Source organism: Xiphophorus couchianus, chromosome 6 (assembly GCF_001444195.1).
Source record: "Xiphophorus couchianus chromosome 6, X_couchianus-1.0, whole genome shotgun sequence".
Lineage (NCBI taxonomy): Eukaryota > Metazoa > Chordata > Actinopteri > Cyprinodontiformes > Poeciliidae > Xiphophorus > Xiphophorus couchianus.
Window position 1 is genome coordinate 7,868,518 of NC_040233.1, and position 22,494 is coordinate 7,891,011.

General features: G+C 39.1%; 1 protein-coding gene across 4 annotated transcripts in view; it reads right to left on the reverse strand.

Annotated features, from left to right (window-relative positions):
- Window positions 1-1,436: 1,436 nt before the first annotated feature.
- carmil3 (capping protein regulator and myosin 1 linker 3) overlaps window positions 1,437-22,494 on the reverse strand; it is a 114,908-nt gene continuing 93,850 nt past the window's right edge. Inside the window, exons 29-40 of one of the 4 annotated variants that reach the window (XM_028021325.1) lie at window positions 20,804-20,929; window positions 20,039-20,111; window positions 19,693-19,880; window positions 17,660-17,739; window positions 12,726-12,845; window positions 10,613-10,781; window positions 8,419-8,779; window positions 7,218-7,321; window positions 6,914-7,127; window positions 5,926-5,997; window positions 5,518-5,622; window positions 1,437-2,179 (exon numbers count right to left, since the gene is read on the reverse strand). In XM_028021325.1, the coding sequence (XP_027877126.1) occupies window positions 2,148-2,179; window positions 5,518-5,622; window positions 5,926-5,997; window positions 6,914-7,127; window positions 7,218-7,321; window positions 8,419-8,779; window positions 10,613-10,781; window positions 12,726-12,845; window positions 17,660-17,739; window positions 19,693-19,880; window positions 20,039-20,111; window positions 20,804-20,929 (1,644 nt within the window). In that variant the 3' untranslated portion in view covers window positions 1,437-2,147. The remainder of the gene's footprint in view (window positions 2,180-5,517; window positions 5,623-5,925; window positions 5,998-6,913; window positions 7,128-7,217; window positions 7,322-8,418; window positions 8,780-10,612; window positions 10,782-12,725; window positions 12,846-17,659; window positions 17,740-19,692; window positions 19,881-20,038; window positions 20,112-20,803; window positions 20,930-22,494) is intronic. The other 3 variants (XM_028021327.1, XM_028021328.1, XM_028021329.1) reach the window with 3 other exon arrangements.

Here is a 22,494-nt window from a genome sequence, read left to right on the forward strand (position 1 = left end):
GATATCTTGACTGCGGAAGTCATCTCAATATCAGGGTTTCTGTGGGCTTCACCGACTCAAATTTAAGACATTTTAAGACCACTATGAATTAAATTTAAGACCTGTATTGTGACAGAAAAATACAAAAGAAATTGTTGTAAAATAAACTAGCCAGCTACCCTAGCTATCAAGGGTATATTAGCAGCTAGTTACTGGTTGCCACAACTGCCCGAAGTCACAGAACGCAATGAAGATGTGTGTGTGTGTGTGTGTGTGTGAGCGACTCAAACTTTAGCCTGACAGAAAAGTCCTGCGAGAAAAAAAACAAACATAGAATATACGAGATTAAAAAGTTCTGCCACGACAAAATGTAAGACCTGTGGCTAACTTGTATTATTTTTTTTATGTATGTAAGACAATTCAAGGCCTTAATTTAACAATACATGAATGTAAGACGTTTTAAGGGTTTGTGGACACTGACCCAGAATACAGTGAGCTCATAGTTAAAAAATCAAGTTGAGGCGATTTAAGTTTTTTGGCAAGGTGCGTTGTACTGTTGGAAGGAGCCACCAGAAGGTGGCAAACTGTGGGCAGAAAGGGATGGACGTTGATCAGCAATAATACTGAGAGTGAGTTAAATATTTCATCTTACTGTTACCCAAATACTTAGTAACTGAATGTGTGCCAAAAAGATTCTCTAAACCATTACACTACCGGTATGATCCGTTTTAGCGGCACCGTTTAAAAGGCGCTGCTAAAATCGGGTCTCAACTGACAAGCGAATGGTTTTCCAAGGAGTTGTTGCCAAATTTAAGCATCTATCAAAAGGAATAGAAGACCTGATCTTGGTAAGTTATTCTTTTCTCATTTGACCCTCTTTCCCCGTGCCAATCAAGTAAGTTACTGTGCCAGCAAACTGGCTACATAGATAATTCATGTCATATTGGTCCAGGGGAAGATGAGAGACCCAACAATGCGGATGACTTGAAGGCAGCAATCATCCTGGGTTTCCACTACATCTCAGCAGAACCACAGGCTAATTGCCTCCATACCAGTTGTATAAGGCATAACCATCTAAATAAGTGTTTGAAATAGTTGTGTAATAAATCTGTGTCAGTTTTGCTTTCTGAAATGAGTGAGAAAAAAAATCCCACTGAACTATATAATATTGCAATTCTTTAGATGTACTCGTTTGTCAAGCTTTGTTTTAAAAACTTTTTTTTGGAAAAATCTTTTTTGACCAACAAAAAAAATAGTTCTGCACTCATTTTGTCTTTTTAATTCTTACATTTGATTTATCTCTATATATTTTTTAAATGTGATTTTAGTGGCACTCTTGTAGTTCCATATTTTCCGCTTTGTAGCATACAGCATTTATTTGTAGATGTGGATCTCTGTAACCCGGTAAGACTTGAAAACAAGCGAAAACTTAACAAGTTGGACATTTCACGCACTGCTTCCTTCTATTAATTCAATTTTATTTATTCTGATTCATAGAAGCATTTTTAGAAAATATAATTATTTTCCAGCAATTGAAATCAAATTAAAACCACCCGCAGGCTGATTTAAATACTCTTGAAGAGATGGGAGAGAGCTAAGTTCATGGTAACAAGTTTCTCAATCAACATCAGCATACACCAAAAAAAAAAAAAAACAGAAACAAATAAAAAGCATACTCGAACACAGTTATCAAATATTCTATTATCATAAATTAAATCCTGATTGTGAACTAATAGCGGTACCACAATGGTTAGTGCATTTGATCTACATCTCATTAAAATAAATACAGTACAAACTCACTTTTAGTAATCACAGATTGTCAGTAAAAGGTGGGGGAAGGCGATGAGGAAACATCTTTTAACATTAAATGACTCGCACAAATGCATAAAACTCCCTTGAGCTTACTGGAGAACAAAACTACTGCACGCGTGTGTGACAGAATCTTCTCATTACGCGAGAGAAACCATAACAAGTGCAAGCAGTTAAAAAGAAGGTATACAGAACATGCACTTTCAGCAACAGATTGATGAAATGGCGAAGAATCCCCTTGATGAATCCGTTTTTCAGTTCAAGTCCGTGGGAGTGGGGAGTTAAAAGCTCGTCTCACTCCAGTTCTCCGTTCTCCAGTCTCTCCTTCCCAGCAGCGTCTTCTCCGTCCCCAGGTAATGTCATAATGCGTCTCCGTTACCACCTTTGTAACCTGCAGGAGAAAATGGAATGCGAGAGGGAATGAAAGCTAGACTTATTGAATTGTATTGTTAAGGGATCAAATTATAGGCAACACAGAAAGGGTTCTGTTACAAAAGCAGAAGTGGAAAAGCAAAAGGTTCTAACAGTTTAAAGTAACAGTATGCCCAGCTGTCTGGGCTTAAGGTTTTGATTTCGTGGTGCTTCACATCCCGATCTGGTGAAAGGTTACCAACTCCTGCTAATGAAGTGCTTTCTTTCCCAAGGACTCACATTTAATGGGATGCATGACCATGACAATAAATAAAATGTTCATTTTTTTATTGCTCTGTTGAAAGTCTTTCCTAGGACAATGACAGTCTGACATTTAGAAACCTTGAGCTCGAGCCAAAATCGGCTTCCCATGCTTCCTTCCTTCCTTCCTTCCAAAGCTTCTTAATTAAAGGACAGTTTTCTTTTGCGACGTCTTTGTGAGCAATTTTCCGCCTCCAGTAATGCCTTTAGCAAGTGACATGCAGGTTGATTAGGTTGCAATCGACTGGCTCGCCCATAATAAACACTATCCTCTCATTAACACTGATGTCCTGTGTGTACAACGTGTAACGCTGTCTAAGCCTAAAAATGATGTTGCACTGGGGTTTAAATCAGAGGGACATAAGCAGATTTTGTAAAAAATAAAATAAAAAAATCAAGCCCTGCCATTTTGTGTAGTTGATGCATACTGGGATAAATGTTGTTCACTATACAGCGCTATAATGCAGAAAAAAAAGAGTAATTGCTCCATGTCACATTTTTACCCTCCAACTGACTTTCTTTGGGTGAAAACTCAATGTTCTATTCATGGTCTTTGATTGCGTTAAGTCCAAATACTTAAAGCCAATTAAGTAGCTAGGCTGCTCCATGTTGGGCTACTCCAAGCATTTGACATGCTGAGGTGAGAGAATCTTCATAAATGCAGACGGAGTGTAGGCATAGCAAAATATGTAAGGTGATTTAGTGGGTTATTGCTGCAAAATTTACAAAATATCGCATGATATTTGTGGTGTTTTCACTTTGCGAGGTCACAGTTCATAATTTTGTGATCTGAAACTTATATGACAACCTGACATATAAATTTGTATCAACCTATTTATGCTAAAGCAGCACATGGAGACATAATACTAGATTCAAGATGCTGATTTCTGATCACCGACTTTGTAAAGATGAATCTCTAGGTTAGATTTTAGCCAATCCTGACGTCTGTTCAAGAATGAGCAAAAAAAGAGAAGTGCCCAGTATCAGCAATAAAAAAACAAACAAACATTAGAAAGATCCCAAAGTTAGAGTTGTGTCTCTGATGACTGAACATTGACAAACTTGCAAAAACTAAAATCCTCCAGGGTATGGGACATCATAACTCAAAAAGTAAAAAACCCCCCCAAAAAACAAACACCATATTTAATTTACAACTTTACAAGACACATTGAGGGACATTAACGTTTGTTCGTGTTTAAAGAGATCCATTCAAATGAAAAAACAACAACAACAACAAAAAAAAAACTGAATAAAACTAGCTGTGTCTAATTGGATGTTTTAAAAGACTTTGTGCTAATTAATTTTTCTGTTGTTTGATGTGACGATAGAGTAGCTTCCATACGCCTCTCTGTGATTATGAATTATTTATATGGGGATCAGAGGTGACGTCACACTGTGTGTGTGTAAGAAAAAGGGGTCTGTTTGTGTGACACAGCTCTGCAGGTGAAAGAGGATTTTACGACTACTTTAAAACAAGTACAAAAGAATTAGAGTTAAAATAGAAAGTCTCTTGAATCAGCAGTTAGCATGCTGAGCGTAGGCTACTAAAGTGAGTATTTCCTGTCGACCGTTACAAGACAATTAGACTTCTGAAAGATGGTCATCTTCTCTAAAACCCAGCAGGTTGGATTCACCTAAATGGTAAAACAAAGCAACATCACTTTTATACTTTTATACATTCGGCTTCCTGAAGAGAAAAAAAAAAGTAGCAGCCAGGAAAACTTGGTGCTTCATCCGCCTTCATTACTAAATGCTTCAATGAAGCTAAAAATAACTAACTTTAAATCTTCCTCCCTCAGTAGCAACTTCCACACCAAAGAGTGCTGTTGTTTGAGTGACCTGCTGACAAGTTTCCAGATTGGATAAAAGATTGGGTTTTAAGTAAGAGAGTAAAATCAACAGGCAGGCCGATTTCTTAGTGGCTCTCTATAAAGGAGCCTTTTCCCATCCATCGATATCACTCAAAATGTTTTTATTCTGGGTTTGTTTTCTTGAAAGAAAATGTCAAAAAGCTAATTTTCCACCTTTCTACCAATCCCGAGTATGATCTGACATTTTTAGGCTTGCATATCAAAGACTGGCTTTCTTTGCTCTTGCTTTCAGTGAGCGCTTAACATTTTAGACGTTTAGATAACGTAAATGACAAGTCTGGGACAAACGGCGATGGTCTCCCTTTGTTTCTTCAAGTGTCTGCGGGAATTTCAATTTAAAATTCCAAGCATTCGGAGACGAAGCCGCTTTCATCAAGTCGGCTGTCTTCAGAGGAAAACCTAATGGTGACTTTTTTTTTTCTCACTAGGCAGACCTTGTGTCAAGTATTGATCTGCAACGGGAGAAATTGAGACCTCAGTGTAATAACTGAAACAAACGATACAACTGCAACTGCGCTGAATCCCTGATATGACGGATCACAGAGGGGGATCAGACCTTTTATACTTGAGATAATTAGCTCTAATACTACAAAGTCAAGGATGCGCAACCTCACTGTGTTGAAGATTTCTGTAGCAGAATTTTAAGATGCACCGCTCTGGATTACAAGGGTAATTGGCAGTGGGTTTCGCCTCGTCATTAGCATTCTTTCAGTTCCAGCAACCCCGAGATCGACTTCTTCAGCACCGCACTGCTTAGAGTGGAAAATGATAATGAATCAGCTGAACTCGTCTGGCAATTATCACAATAAAAGAATTAAGCATAAGAAATAAAAGGGCGGAAATGAGGAAGCTGTCGTCTGTTTTTTCGCCGAAGGCTGCCAACGGAAGTGAGACATGCCTGGAAATTAGCCAGATTATCCCTTTAAATGATATTCTGTGGTCTCTTGCTTTGATCAATCATTTATAAAGCGACTGTACAGCCTTGCTTTTAATGTGTAGGGTACGACTCGTGCGTGAGGGGCTTGATAAAAGCGAGGTTGAGCAAAAACAGCAAACATTGAAAAGTGAAAAAAAAAAAAAAAAAGAGGACAATTTCTGTTCAAAAACACATGCAATGTAAAATTGGGTGGAGGGTAAGTAGTGGTCATACCACATGCATCAGAAAGGGAATGGAGCAGATGCATACACCCAGTCCCAGCAGAGAAGTCCAAGGATCTGTTTCTGTGCTTTTTCACAGCGAATCTGCAATCTAAGGACCTCTCTGGATCATAGGGTATGTCCCGTCCCATGCCTGAGAGGGGAAATGTCAGGAGACATACACAAAGTGGGGTGTGGGAATTAAAATAAAGAAAAGGACGCAATAAATGGCGGGAGTGATAAGATGTCAGCACAGTCTAAAGGGTTGGAAGAAACCAAAAATAACAGACCCATGCTGAGTTCATTAGGTATAGAAATGAAAGTTTAAAAAAAGGCATGACGATATTGTTTTGAACAAATGTAGAGAGAGATGCATTTATACTCCAGCATGCACTCTACAGCACAAAGGAACGCCACAGCAGGGGGCCTGAAACAGACCATGTCAGAGGAGCAGTACCTATGTCAAATGAGTTGGACTTCCTGGTGTGATGGGATGTTTTGGGGAATCCATTATGATCTGCTTCCTCATCTGCGGGCGTATACGGAGGGGGGATCATCATCATTATTCACCACATTCTGCCCAAATGGTTTACTACCTTTATTTAAGAACAGGATTTATCTGTACGAGTAGAAATGAAGCTGTTCAATCAGAAAAATCTGACTTCTGCTGATTGGGATAAGGAGAATGTCTGAAAATATTCAATAATAATAACAATATCAAGTACAGATGAAGTAAGAATAGACATTCAAAAATCCATTCGAATCACCTCAATTAAATATGAGGACATTTAACGGTGATCATTTTTCAAAAACACTTAATTTGATACACAGAAACTGCTCTTAGCTTCTGTGGATTTAAAAATATATATATATTCTAGGATGCAGTAACAAAATAAACAGTAAGGTGTATACAGCGGCCAATATCTAATTTTAAAACCAGTCAAACTAAAAAGAGTTTTAGTTTGAAAATGACAGAGTCGGGTCATGGCTGTGTCTAAATTGTTCACTCCTTAATGAGGATTATTAGGGGACCCTTTTCCAAAAACGATATTAAAACTGTCAAATCTAGACAATAAACATGTTCTAAGGTACTATATAATTTACAAAGTAAAAAGGAAGGAGAAGTGCAGTGACTCAATCAATGTAAGAAGTTACAATTTTTTTTCCAGTATTCAACCTATTTAACAAAGTCCAGTCTGAGTCACAGACCACGGGGCTAAGGTCTTGGGGAGCTGTTGTTCTGCACCATATAGGTATATCCTTGGTCCAACATATCTGATTTAGAATACTTAGACATGTTTTGAAGACACATCTAAAGTTGCGGGACGCCGGGCCTTGAGGACCTGAAGTTTGAGACCTCTGGTTTGGAGACTAAGTTTAGTCTGAAATCTGAGATTTGAGTCTCGATCTCTGGCTACGACCATGTGACGGTATTTTAATACTACCGTGGCTGATGATGGTGGGATCGGCATTCTCTAAGCCAGGCTTCACAGAGACCGTAGGGCTCCTCGCTTCGCTGCTCACGCTGTCTTCAGACGCTGTCCGAGCCGGAGGCGAACTCTTCTGGTCGTCGTTCTGTTCTTCAAGACTCGCGGGTGTTTTCGGTGAAGTCTTGGTCTTTTCCGGAGAGGTCTTGTCTCTCTGGAGGTCTACGCTGGGCTAGGAGCAGAGGATAACATGTGTTTATTCCATTTTTCATGTCTATTGGCCTGCAGCAGAAAAAAAAAATCCTATTTATTTACCACATACCTTTTTGGGAATAAGAGGACGCTGTCCCTCTGGTCCTCGCCCTCTCTGCTTCTCTTCCTGCAGTCTCTCGCTCTGCTCTTCTCCCTCTGGCATTCCTGCCTCTTCTGGTAACAAAACCACAGGAAACTCCATTAACTCCATGATCAATCAAAACTTTGTTTCTGATTCAAAACGAAAAGCCCTGAAGCAGAAACTCTGAGAGAAAGCAAAGACACTTTATGGGTTCCGAGACGTGAGCCATGGCTGAAGAAAAGAAACGCTGAAGTAAAAACAAGCCACCTGTAACTATAGATCAGAACGTTGCTCCATTTTCAAAAGACAAACAAGTTATTCCATCCACAAAAGCCAAATATTTGTGTGTTTCTGTTGCTTATTAATTATTACATTTTGCTATTTGGCATTCCAATATGCAGTGGAGGTTGCAGCCAACACACCGCCAATTGTCCTCGACTATGACTCTGTAAATCTGGAGAACATCATCATGTCGGAATCATTAAATCACTTCATTGTACTCCAACACATTTTTACTCTATCTAGCTACCAGCTTGTTCATTTAAAACATTTTCAAACAATTCTGACGAGGCACAGTTCCCAGATGAAGCCCTTACGTTTAGACCTGACAGCTTTTCTTCGTGGCTATGCTTTAGGTAAATCGCATTGTCTAAGAAGGTTGTTCTGCAGGTTAAAGTTCGCATTTCAACCAGTTTGGAACTGTGAAGTATGCAGAGCCTTGAATCCTTTGAACACTTTGCATCCACATGATTCGAATTTGAATCACTTCAAACAAACCAAGGTTTTTAGGCGGACCAGAGTTTGCTTTTTTTTTTTAAGTCTGCATCAGAGTTTGATTGTGTATTCACACCTCCCCAAACAACCTGGACTTTCTAGGTAAACAAACAAGAGTTAAATTAAAGCGTACTAAGCAGGGTTATTGTGAATGCAGCCTTAACGTGTAAAGCTGTAATTGCAGTTAAAATGATTCCAGAAAAGGAAGGCTTAGTACAAATGAATAATACATTTGTATTTACTTTTTGACTTTTTTTTCTTTTTTTCCATAAATACTTTACAATCACACCCTTTCTTGTGGGCATCTATCAGAAATCACACTTTTGCAAGACACTGCATACCACAGAGGCTGTCCCGTCTCCAACAATGTGTCTGCTGACAGATCAAACTCTACTTACTGTAGAAGTTGCAGTACCTGAACTGTCCTGCAGATGTCTCTGCCTTATCACAGCCAGATTGGGCTTGGTGCTGTGCGGAGGCGGCTCCGGCCTGGCGCTGCCAATGCCGCTGCTCTGGACATCTTCTCCCGCCTCGGTCCGCGACTCCGTCAGTGGGACGATTCTCTCCTGCCTGGCCGTCTCCATCTGCCTGTCCGTCTGGTGTTTGGAGGACGCCACATGTCCGTTACTCCGCGGATCTGTCAGGGCGTCCGAGATGGCGTTTGATCCGTCAGCGCTGTGCGGCGACAACTCTTTGATGTCGCAGGTGCTGCTGCTGTCGGAGTCCTCTATTTCCGCCCCAATGCAGCTGTACACCATGCTGACCAGATCTGTGGACTGCAGCACAGGGGAAGGCCGCACGCAGAATCCCAATTAGTCAGAATCAGATAAACGTTTGCATTGTTCACACCCGTAACTCCTGGAAAGATTTTGTTGACAACAAACCGAATACCTATTATGATTCCAAATATCTAATTATTGAAAGATTTCGCCATTAATTTTGCCATTAAAAGTCGGAGCAGACATTTTGGTTCTGCAAGAGTGTGCAGCAGAGATTTAAAATAAGCCTTAATGTCTATGTTTCACACAAGCAGCTGCACAAATCCAGGACATAAAAACGCTGGGAATAGTAGGTGGTGGGCACAGCAGGCAGCTCTGCTCTGTCATCACATGGAACCACAGAGGTGGGAACAGGATGCTCATAAACTGACATCTTGATTATAAAGCGAACTTTAAAGCCTAGCTTTTATTGTTCTTTATATTCCTTCTTTAATCATGCAATAATCTTCAACGCACCAACTATTCTTGAAATCTGATTGGCCACCCTGCCTAGCCTTCCCCACCATATATGTTAGCTTGTTCATATCCATCTACATCAGTAGATGACAGAATTGCTCCTTTTTTACAACCGCCATTAATTATTTTGTTGTTGTTGATTATTCCAAGTTTATATTTTAAAAAAGGACATTACATATCAATTAACGTTTACATGTTATACATGAGATTATAGCCAAATGGCCAATTTCCATCTCTAGTTCCATTGGTAAGTTGATGTACTGTATATGGCAGAAGCAGCCTCAGACTACTACACAAAAAAACACTCTTCATAAAGAATAAAAGGGAGTAATTAAACAGTTATTTGCAATTTGTAGTTTATAAGGGTTCGATAAGTTTGACTTTAAGTTGATAAGTTGAATAGAGTTAGCATAGCGGTGCTAAAAACAGAGTTGTATACAGAAAAGCAGCCTCAGACTACCGTACAAAAAAACCTCTTTACTAAAGAGAAAATTTAGTTGTTAAACAGGTATTTGCAATTTGTAATCTACAATGGTTCAATAACTGCAACTTTAAGTTGATAATTTAGCTAGAGTTAGCATAACGTTCAAAAAAGGTTTTTTTAAACAGTTATTTGCAATTTTTTGTCGTCTATAAGGGTTCAATAACTTTGACTTTAAGTTGATAAGTTGAATAGAGTTAGCAAAGCGGCGCTATAAATTTTGTTGTATACAGTGAAGCTATCCTTAGCTAAACAGGCTAATTGTGTGACCTGAAAAATTAGCTTGTGCCCTAATCCACGTTTTTTTTGTTTTTTTTTCCCATTTTTTTCTCCGAAGAGTTTTTGCGGCGCTAGTGGCTCGTATTTTTTCTACATTAGGCAGACAGGAAGGAGGGTGAGGAGAAGACATGCGGCAAAGGTCGTCGGGACCGGGAGTCGAACCCACGACGTCCGCGTCGAGGACTAAGGCCTCCAAACGTGGGGCGCGCAAACCCCCTGCGTCACCACAGCACGCCCCATAATCCACGTTTTTGGCGTGCTAAACTGAGCCATATCTTTTGGGTAAATAAATAGTTTTGTTTTCCCAGTTTTGCAGGACAATTAGATGAAATTGCAATTTTTGTGTGCCACCCTTCTCCAGTTTGTGCCCCTGTAGAAGGGACATAAAGTGTAGAAAAAAAAATCTAGACACGTCTGAGTGTAACTGTTGAAAGAACTAAGATAATAACAACAAAGGTCATATCATTCTTTTTAATGCTGCTACCTGCTGTTGCACAGAATAATTTGTTGTTAAAACTGAGCTCACAGACCCTCTTTCAAGGATGCCCGGCTAATCAAAAGCAGACAGCGTGTCGACAGCTGCTGGCTCCCAGGGACGATCCGGTACACTGTACCTGTCTTTGGATGGAGCAGGGGGGGCTGGCGGCCCTGAGTCCATGAGCAGGTACGCCCTGAGCTGGCAGAGGTGAGGACAGGGTCCCGTTTGCTCCCGGAACGGCGCTCTCTGACCTCCCGGTGTCTTTAGGATGCTGAATCATGGAGTAGACGTTCTCTGAGGCGCACCTGGAAACACACCAGGCCTTAGCGGTAACCTGACAGCTGAAGTAAAAATATGTTGGTCAGCACACTGGCTCTGATGCAGCTAACGATTAGCCTAGTGATCGACTTTTACGTAGATCATTTTGACAATTAATCAATTAATCTATTAAACGGATAAAACAATTTCCACTTAAGTTCATTTTACACAATACTAGAAACGCAAATAATAATTTGGTTTACTTTATAAATAAGAAAATAAACATTTTATTGCCTAAAATGCAGCAACAGTAATACTATTGTGTATAATTGATCATTTGTAGCAAAGCGTGACTCTGCAGCTAAAAGTAAACTTCTAGCATCAACATGTGAAAAGCGCAGCCCTTTTTTCTCGACTCTGCATAAATACAGTGTATGACTGATCTGCCGACTATTTCTTGATTAAATTAATAATAGCTGTAAAGCAATAAGTTCTTAACAGGATTTATTTTTGACCAAAATTTGGACCAGGTAAAGCTAAAACTACCATTTAAGGAATTCCAGGAAGAACATATTTACAGACATGAGGATTGTCATCTTGAAATGAAAAATGTAAATATAACAGTTTTGGCTCAACATTGCTCTGAAGGTGCTAATATTTCAGCAAATGGCACATTTTAGAGTCTGAATACTCCAGTTAGCGGTTAATCAACCACTAAATTAGTTGATTATTATTTCATTAATCAATAAATCATAATTATTCGGTTTAATTGTTTCAGCCCTGCCTGACTTGTTTTCAGATTGCCTTACACCTTTGCAGTTTAAATAATCTAGTAAAATTTGTTTAGTTTATTTTTTTAATCGGTTTATAGTATTTGACAGAATAAACATTGTTTAAATCAGAAGGTTAAAAATCATCATAGTTAGAAGGAAGGTTAATGTTTTGGGCTTTTAGTGATTCACAAACTTTTTTTTTACATATTAGGGACCACCGGTCATATAATAATAATAATAATAATAATAATCAATTCTTTTTGAATCAATATTTGGCAAAACAACTTTGAACTTATTGTGAATTTTCTCTGTTGTCCAACATATATGAGGCTTTGAAGTTTACAATAGTCATTCCTCAAGCTTGATATCCATCTAAATCTAGCTCTATTGTTTGGTTAGTTGATCTTCGTCATGTTTGACCTCTGATCTTTGTCCCAGTTCTACCCACCATCACAACAGATACAAGAAGTATGACGACCTTCATGCCGTAAAAACCTTCACAAAAGTTGTTGCAAGAAACATATATATATATATAAAAAAAAGCCATCGTGAAAATGAAGAGAAGACTGAGTGAAAGCAGCAATAAACATCCCGTCTACCAATTTATTATCCGACATTAAACAACATCACCTGTTTTCGAAGAGACAAATTAATAAGGGCTGGCCTTCAAGTGAGCGAACCTCTTTAATTCTCCCTCTGATTAGCTCGAAGGTTTATGTAATGTGTTTTCACTTCTCAATAGAAGTGCTGTTCACCGGCAGAGCTAACGGCGTGACCGGTATTCTGAGCAGACATGTGAGCAGAAAAACAAACCGGAGCCTTCATCCAGTGTCACCTTTTCCTTCTTTGATCAGTGACATAGTTTAATAAGCGAGCTCCTACTGAGTGCTGCCCTCAGCTCTCTTCTCAGAGAGGGTAACGATAAGTAGAAAAAGAAAAAAAAATTGTTTGCCGGCTCGTACTTTCTCCGTTTGGCAACACGCCGTAGTTTTAAAAAGTCGAGGAGTAAATAAGACCTGTCTGAACGTACAGAGAGCCGTAAATTCAGAGCACAAATAGCTGAAGACAAGGAAAACATTTCCCTCTGCTGAAATATTTATGAATAGTAAGCGTCGCGAATGCATACAGCTGGCTTCCTTTAGCAGCCATCACAATCCGCAGCTTATTCGGCGCTCTTAAACGTCCCTCTGGTCGCCTGCTCCGACACGGCTTACTCACTCAGACTCCTGGTTGGAGAAGGTGGAGTTGCGGTTCTTGCGGAAGCCGGAGAAAATCGACAGTACGCTGCGCCTCTTCTTTCTCCTGAGTGATTGGGCCTGATTGAGGGATGACAGCTGACTGAAGGAAAAGGGATATAAATAAAAGACAGAATAAGTGTGAATGCTGGAGAGAAGATTGGAAGAGTAAAGTTAGATGGAATGGTTTTTTGGGAGGGGAAGTTGCAATGATAAAACCTGTGAGGACAAAATAAGTATTCAGACAACGCAGTCATAAATTTTTATGTATTTTCTCAAAATTTTATGTGCAAGATAACTATGTGCCATAGTAAAACATGGCGGTGGCAGGGTAATGCTGTTGGAAAGTTACTTTCAGGAGGAAGAGGAAATCTGTTTTGATGTAAAGATGAAATAAACTAAACAAAATGTAAACATGAAGAAAATCTGTAAAAAAAAAAAAAAATTGTTTAAAAAGTTGCAAAGGATTTGAGACTATGTGGAGGAGGTTCATCACCCTGAGGCAAAGTGGAATGACCTAGTTAAAGTTTATGCCTAAATCGAACTGAAACCCTGCAGCAACACTTTAAAATACGTTCTTTGGAGAAATTCTCCATCTGATAGTTTGAGCTGTTTTTCAGTTGCTTTTTTTTTTAAATTTACAAACCATGGTTCATTTTCTTCACCACTTTGCTCTAAAAAAAATACATTCAAGTTTTTTTTGTTGTTGTAGCACTGCAAAACATGGAAAGGTACGTAGTGTTTCCCAGATTTCTGTTGATTGTGAAACTGCAATCAATAGTTATTTTTTTTAATCAATTATACAAGCAAAACAAAAGATAACAAAAACTCCCTGAAAAAAACCCATCTTTTATGAAAGGATATCAGGACTGTTGAGAGGATGAACTGATTATAAATGTAATATCAACATAGAAGTGTTTGACACTCTAATGAGTTTCACAGATTTTGAATGAAAGGTTTATAAAAGGATTATTTTGCACACAAATGTATTATTACTGGATCAGGAAAAAAGTTTTGCTGAAATAAGCATGAGGGACGAATGAAGTCGACTGTGCCTCCAATCTAAATGCTTCCATGTGTAAATACTCAAATCAAATCAAACAGACTAAATGTGACAGGTATTGAAGACAGTTGGTTATTTTGGTAAAAAATAAATCAATAAATAAAGACCCAATTCTTGCAAATCGTAGACATTTGCTGCTGGAGTTGGACGAGCCAGAGCGAGCAGCTTTCCGTCTACAAGCCGCAATTAAGGCAACCGCCATTTTTCTGGAAGTTCTCAGTCTGGCGTGTTTCAGATCCGCCGTTGCTCCAGCGCGTCTGATTTAAAGTGACGGACCATTAAACAGCCGCCAGCGATCTCGATGACCTGCTGAGGGACTAATTTAATCATTTAAATCGTCTGTGATGGAGCAGAAAAACATCTAAAACACGCAGGAAGGCGGGTACAGAGGACCAGGTCTGGTGAAGACATCCAGCTCTGCGGAACGGGGATGCACTGCGACACTAATTTCCTTCTCAGTCATTTCATGAAAGTTGCCGGCTTAGAAATATATAGTTTTGTGATTTATTCACCAACTATTGAGCAGATTGTTAAAGGACCAGGAACGTTCAGGAATATGGTGGCGATACCGACATTGATCTCGTTCTGCTGATGAAAAATACTCCATGTGAGGTCTGATGTAAAACAGAAGATGCGAAACTGTGGAAAAGAACATCATATCCCGTTTTAAGAGCAGTTGAAGATAAATGACGCGCTTGGCCTTTTTTTCTATCCCAGGAGATTTTAAGCAAAATTCTAGCTGGTTCTGCTTAAAAAAAAACTGAAATAGGATGGTTATTGTGTAATCTATCTGAATAATAATCCAAAACCTATGATCAAAACCAAACTTTTTCACCAAATCCAAAATTTACTTCTTTCATGGCAATCATAGTCCATAAACGAAAGTTTTCGGAAAAAAACAAAACAAAAGAAAAACTGTGGGGTGAGGTGAAGAGAAAAGACCATCCCTACTTTAAAGATGACTCTCTCTGTATATTTTAGCCTTTGACAATATTAGAAAAAGTCTAAGCACCAGTTTTAAGTGTGAAGTTTAAGCAGCAGGGTTACCAACAGCTGTGGTTTGTAAACAAGCAAAGAAAAAATAAATCTCAGTGTTTATTTTTTTCTTTTAGCGAGAAAATCCATTCAAAAGTTTGGATTTCTATCTGAAGACATGCTAGCAAATCTGCTACACACACAGCTAATGAGTTCTCCTCATGCAACATGTATTTGAGTGTCCAGCTAAAGAAATCTGAAAACTCTCGTCTTTTTTATCATTTTGACTTGGGAAGTAATAATCTTTTCTTTTAAAGCATAAAAGACCATCCTTAAGAGATGCTCTGCAGAGCTAGGCTGTAAAACTGAATAGCAATCTGTTGATTCTCCCCTAAAGCAATGACCTTCACGTAGATGTAGTCATCACTAGTTTGATTGATTAGCTGGAAATTCACGCTTGCAGTGAATCAACAACAAGTTTTGCGGCCACGGCTGGATTCACAGACTTAACGGTTTGAACTGCGGCCGCGCGTCTCTTTGATCCGGCGTGCCACAACTCGACCTTTCAGTTTAACATCTGGAGCTAGCTGCCGCGCCTCTGGTATGGCGTCACTTTGCCACAAATGGAGGCAAAGTCACACTTTTACTACGTAAAAATTAGTTGCACATTTCCCAGTGTGGAGTTTCAGAACAGCAAATAATAATATAAAATAAAAAAATAACAGTTATATACATAAAGATTTGGGTTTTTACAATAAAAGACAAACATTTTAGTCTGTATTTCCTTGAATTTACACATAGATCTGTTACCTGTAGCTCAGAAGATGGCATTATTAAAGTTGGGCCGACATATTGGAACAGACAAATGGACGAGAGTCTATATGAGATTAGGGCTGCATCTAACTATTATTTTATTAATCGATTATTCCGATGATTAATTAAATAATCAAATTTTAAAATTGTCACTCTACAGATTTTTAATTTAAACACTGCACAAAAACAATAATACAGCACTGTGTTTGCGATCATTTGTAGCAAAGATTGCATCTGCAGTATTTTGCTCTTTCAGCAAATGTCCTTTCATAGAGTCTCGATATTCAAGTTAACGATTAATCAATTACTAAATCAGTTAAAGATTGTTTCAATCATCAATTAATCACTATTAATACAATTAATTGTTCCTGTTCTATAAGAAATTCTTTACTTCCAAAAACTGCTTCAAATCTCTGACCCACCGACATCCCCAAAAAAAACCATTTGCATTCTTGTTCTGTGATGCTTTCAGCACAACCTCTTTCACTCGATGCTTATTTTTGTTCATTAATTCTCCTCTTCAGGAGCTAAAATTAATACTCTCTGTGGGTTTAAGTGCGGAGAGTAAGTGTGTTGTTGTTTTGGCAGTGGGTGTGTTGGGTCATTACCTTGCACCACAATGAAATATCTGCTGGTTTTGTTGCATTTTTCTTTCAACAGGCAAATAACAATTTTCTTTAACATTCCAAGATTGTTTTTCTTCTATAAAGATCATTGAACCTGTTCCAGAAGAAGACACGCCAGCTCAAACCATGATATTTCACAGGAAAGATTATATGTTTGCAGGCATGAGCAGATAGTTTTCTTTTTCTCTAATTTTTTTTAGAGGTTTTTCTCTTAGCTTCTTGGACAAATTATTGACTGGCTTTCCTATTCCTCTAGCTAATCATGTTTTGCATCCTCTGGTATATCCTCCACAATTTTGCCCATGGAATGTTCTTGTGACTCACTCCTGCCCTCTGCAGGTTGGCAGTGATATCACTAACGGTTGTTTTAGGGGATTTCTTAAAAGCTCTTGCAATGTCTCTGCTGTCAGCTGCTAAATTTGCTCCTCGGTCGAACAGTTTGACAGATATTTCAAAACGGTTGCTCTGCTTTTCTTTTCTTTTCTTTTCAGTGTTTGTATAAAAAGGTCTGATTGATTTTCCATCTTAACGATTGCTCGACTTTCACCCATAGGCAGCTGTCTGCTTTTTAATGTTAGTTACACCTGTTATTATGAAAGACGTCTTCAGCGCCACGACCTGACAGAGTGTAATTTCAGCAATATATCTCAGAGACATATTGCAGTACGTTTGCCCTTGAAGAGTTACAAATGATGCCATCTTTTTTTCTTTTTAGTTGTCTAGATGTATAAAGCTGGAAAAAAACGTCTCGTATGCTTTGATTTCAAATCTAAATGTTTGCAGTCTACAGGATAAAAACTGAAAACCCAGCCTCAGCATTCCTCTGCATGTGAAAGGGGAAATGCAAGAAGTTCTAAAAAGCTACGCATACACAGAGCAGTAAATGATTCTTCTTTCTATTGCAAATTGATTGATTTTGTGTCCATGTGACATAGGAGCGCATACAGAGGCAGTCCCAGCCTGTTTGGCCAATAATTAATTGAGCGTACTGTACTGTTTTGATAACTAGGATCGGTCGGACTGAATGTGTGATTGAACTGAATTGACTGGGGTGACATAAATGAACTGAAATGAACTGAGTTAAAAAAGTGAAGTGTAGTCTGATTCAAAGTGAAACAGTGAGAGAAAAAAAATAAACCTTTTTTTTACAGTTTCTGCAAAAATACTTTTAACTTTATCAACTTAGTCTGTTAGAAACCCTAAAGCAGCTGGTAGGAAAGTAGCTCGTTTAAAAGAAAAATAATTTTGCGTTAGTCTAGCATAAAAATGAGTTAGCTACTGACCTTAGCTGCTTTGAAAATTACATTTCTCAGTTAGTTTAGTGCCTAGGTAACCTAACTGAGAAGCCATTCAAGAGAAACCCTTGAATGGCTTCTTTTACAGGTCAGAGGTCATAAAGCAACAGGTCAAAAAAAAAAAAAATCCGAAGTGTGACCCCACCTGTCAGGCAGAACTCTCTTGCTGTAGAAATCTGGAAGTCCGTCCTCCAGCATACTGACTCCTCCATTCTCAGAGCAATGCTGCACACACACAAACACACACGCCCACACACACACACACACACACAAATAACAAGAAGGAGAACAAAAAATGATCAGTCTGCCAAGTCCACAAGAAGCGGAAAGGATAACAAAAAGGTGCGATTGTTATAAAAGGCTGGCTGGCGGATCTGAATCCGAAGCCAGCAGAAGTCCGTCTGTAAAACACCTCCTTTAACACGCCGCCCCAAATAAATTTGCACCGATTTAGAAATGAGCTTTGAAAGAGACTAAACAAACAAACTGCTCAGTTTGTTGATGCCCCGCGGTCTCCCGGGGAGACGGCGGTTCGCTATTAACATTTGAGTCACAGAGACACATGTGGCGGCTTCCTACTTTGAAAGGAACTTATTTTTGGAAGGTGCCTCTGGCAACAAACAGAAAATGAAAACCAAAAGTTCACACGTAGAAAAGGAGAGAAGGAAAAAAAAAATCCCTCAAAGTCACACGTGTTGGGATTACGGTTGAATCGCTGTCACCTTTAAGCTGCGATGTGAGTTCGAAAACAAACAAAGGGAACTGTCCGTCAAACCTTTAGAAAACGTCAAGATCTTTTTTTCTACCAAAATATCCCCAATAAACATAAAAATGCTTTGATCAGCATGACGTTGCCACCACCATGTTTTACTGCGGCGATGGCACACAAACAGTGTTTTGAATGTAGACTAAAAACTTACCTTTTGGTCTAATTTAAGCACAGCAACATGATTTCTCGGTCCCCTGTATGTGGCTTGTAGAAAACTGTTGAGAGAAATTATTACAGTGCCTATAAAAAGTATTCACCCCTTTGGATGTCATAGCCTTTTTGTTGCTTTTGCAAATCAATCAACAAAATTGGGCTTTTTTTAAGCAAACAAAAAGCTAATTCCTACAAAATAATGACAATTAAATGAAATTATTTCCATAAAATCAGTGATTGTGTTACTATTCACCCCCTTCAAGTCACTATTTAGTAGATGCATCTTTGGCTGCAGCCCCAGCATGGAGTCTGTGTGGATAGATTTGCACATCTGGATGCTGCAATTTTACTCCATCCTTCCTCGCAAAACTGCTTAAGCTCTATCGAGTTGAGTGGGGATCAGTTGTGAACTGGACTTTGGCTAGGCCGGCTCTGAGCATCCACCTTCTTTTCTTCAAACCATTTGGTTGGACGCTTCGGGTTTGCTCTCTTGCTGCAAAATAAAAGTTCTCTGAAGTCGTAGTTCTGTTGCAGATGGAAACAAATTGTTTTGCTGCACTCTTTTTACCTTGCACCTTTACAAGCCTCTGAAATCCAGGCAATGTTCAGACACTTAGGTTTTGTTTTTTTGCACCCATCCCCTGACTTATACTTATTTGCTCGGAGTGGCTGATTAACCGCTGAATGCACCTTCCACAACCAGGTGACTTTATAGACACAGTCTCATTTGATCTCCACTGCTGGCACCAGTTGAAAGGACCTCTGTTTAATTAGGTCAGTCACTCCTAATTAAAGAAAAGGGGGTAAACATTTATGTAATCACCTGTTTATGTTTCATATTTTCAGTTAGATATCATTATCTTATAGAAATCTGTTTTCACTTGGACACTGAAAGATTTTTATTTGTAAACTGTTTTTCAAAAAACGCCAAATTGACTGTTTTGCAACAGCAATTAAAAGAGTAAAGCATCCAAAGGAGGGTGAATACAAATATATAGACACTGAATGGGCGTCCTTTGCTTTCTTCTCGCCACAAATGCCAAATTTATGGAGTTCACAACTAATATTCGCCGTATGGTCCGATACTCCCACATCGGCCGCAGGTGTGGCCTTTCCCTCCAATTATTAATCACACACTACTTTGTGTTTGCATATCAGAAGAACAAAAAACAAACAAAAAAACCCCCGACACCTTCAGCTTGTGGTGGTAACATGACAAATTCTGCAAACGTTTAACGGGAGTGGAGTCTACTCACAGATTCAGGAGGAATGTGTGCGGCTCTGTGTCGTCGCGGCGGACGTGGCCGGACGTGGGTCACGTGACGCAGAGGCGAGCCGTTGGTGGGGAGAGTGGAAAGGCACTCCCAAGATGCCGAGTGAGTGAGAGATGCCGAGTGGGAAGGAGCGGAGGGAGTGGGAGAGGGACTGGGCTCGTCACCTAAACCTGGGAGACAGGAATTAATTGGGACAGAGATCTCTCTATCCTTTCGCGTTTGACCTGCAGCACATTAATCAAATATTCCTCCGCTTCTGCTTCAGTCTCCTTTGATCTCAGCGGTGTGTGGCATCGAAAGCAAGCTGGAACAGAGGCAGAAGACTCACTCATTCTGGTGGAGACGGGACGGATCCTTCTGGTTCTGGAGCTCCGCTTTTTGATCGCTATGGTATCCTTTACCAGGGAAGATGAAGACAAAATATAAGTTACATTTCTTATATGTAAGAAATGTGCATTGCAAAAATGTGCATTATCCTTGAGCTTTCTGGATCGCATGAACAGCATGAGGTGTGGTGTAAATATAACACAGTATCTACTTAAAACATAGTGGTGAGAGCATCATGCTGTGGGATAATGCATCAAAGCTGGAGACGCTAGGAAGACACCTGAATACAAATGTTCAACACACTATAAATTCCAACTTAAGTTTTCATTTGTAATAAAAATGTAAAAGAATATAATTGCAAGGCAATAAGTGTTTGATTTGCATACAAAAATGCAACTGATTAATATTGGAAATTGATCTGATATCAGCCAAATGACGAGTATCACATGGGAACAATTTCTTGTTATAAGTGAAATAATCTTCCAGTGGAACCCACATTCCGCGCTATAAAATACGTAATAGACATCTATGATTCATGCTGATATCGTATCGGGTCAACATCGGTATCGGCCGACACTCAAGGCTGCGATATGGGTATCATATCGGAATTTTAAAAAGTTACATCGGGATACTCCTAATTTAAACCAAAGTGGGAAATTTTGTATGGTTGTGGGATCGATGTTAAAATCTTCATCAATATCATGCCAGAAAGACGATAAACATATTTAGACTTTCCGTCATACCGTCACGTTTAGCAAACACTTACTATTCCGAGGTTCACTCCAAAGTCCTCATCGGGGAAATCCAGCGATTCAACAAGTCTCGAATGTCTGACGGATCGTCTACCCGTCCCGACATCGTCCCAGCGCTTCGCCTGAGAGACCTGTCGCAGCTGACGCAACACACACACACAAACACACACACACATCAACACTCAACAACACCGTCATTCAAGTGCTCACATCAAACAAACTACTGTCCTTAAATGCGGTGTCCTAGGAGAGGTGGGTCTGTCCTCTCTGCGTGTCAGGTTCACAAACAGAACAAAAGGGCAATTTGGTTTGGAAACCCTGAGACAAACATGAATTACACTCAATTTCTTGATCATCAAAGCAGAGCGAGGGAGGATATTGGCTGGCACTGCAGCAAAACACAGCGTGAAGAATGAGACATTACAATGGAGACAGTGAACATAATGTAAAGTAGAGCTGGCCAGGCGGCGGCGATGCTGTTAGAAGCTTTTCCTAGTGCACTTTTCAGCTGAGTTCATTAAAAAAATTACATTATGTAAAGATTGGACCCTGCAGCATCAGATCATAAAGTTAACTACCTCAAAACCAGGTTTCTGTGTTGCTCGAGAGCATCTATATTTCCCCTACGAGGGGTAAACATTTCTAGTGATGGAGGTAAACAATAAAATCACAGCCACTTTGACATAACTCCAGATGTTACAGGTTGCAATTCCTTCAAAATAAGATTTCTGATGCTGGTTTTAATTCACTTTACATTTCCATCTGCACAGGGTCGCTATAAAGTCTTCATTTGCATCCCATTGAGCTTTGACTTTAAGCGGCACAATCTGCATCATCGAGATGAGAGGAAACGTCGCTTTTCAACATTTTCTTTAGGTTGCATAAAGATGTTAACAAAAACAGGCCAATGAAGGTAATTAATTATATAAAATTATAACTCTCTCCATCAATCATCTATGCTTTTAAGATGCTTAGCAAAATTGATCCGTCAAAATCTCCTGAATTATTTCATTATTTTGTTTAACTAAGCTTATTAATACAATAACTGCTTGTAATTAGGTGAAAGTAGTTTTAGTTATGCTTTGAAGAGGTTGATGAAATTGAACTTTGAGGCTAAACATCAAGAGTCTTGAAGAATTCATAGCAGTTTGTGTGAATCACCATGTATGGTGGCCGCGGAAAATGTATTAGCATCTGGAAAAATTGCGCTACAGAGTAAATTATTTTTGAAAGTAGAGATACGTCACAGTTGGAGGGAAAACTTTTTTCTGGTAAAAAAGAAGAAATAACTACACATCTGTAGCATGACAGAATTAGATAACAATTAACCAACAGCTAGCAACTCAACATAATACAATATTAGCATTGCAGCTAGCAGGCAGAATGTGGTGAAATAATAAGGTGCTATTTACAGTCTAACTCAAGCTCTTTAGTGTAAGTCAGAGTTTTGATAAAAAAATACATTAAGGTTTAATAAAACTGAAACAATATCTGCCCAGTTTTCAAGATGAAATACGTTAGCATGAAACGCTAAGGGCAACAGCTGGGCTCATTTCACTCATTATGTTCCTGCAGCACAATTATGAGGAGGTAATATACAGTAGTTCTTTGTTTCACAGACAAAACCGGCCAGGGAAAGAGATCGCCGAACAGCTCTGGAAAAATTCAAGTCAACAGCATCGAATGGACTTAAAAAAATGTTTAC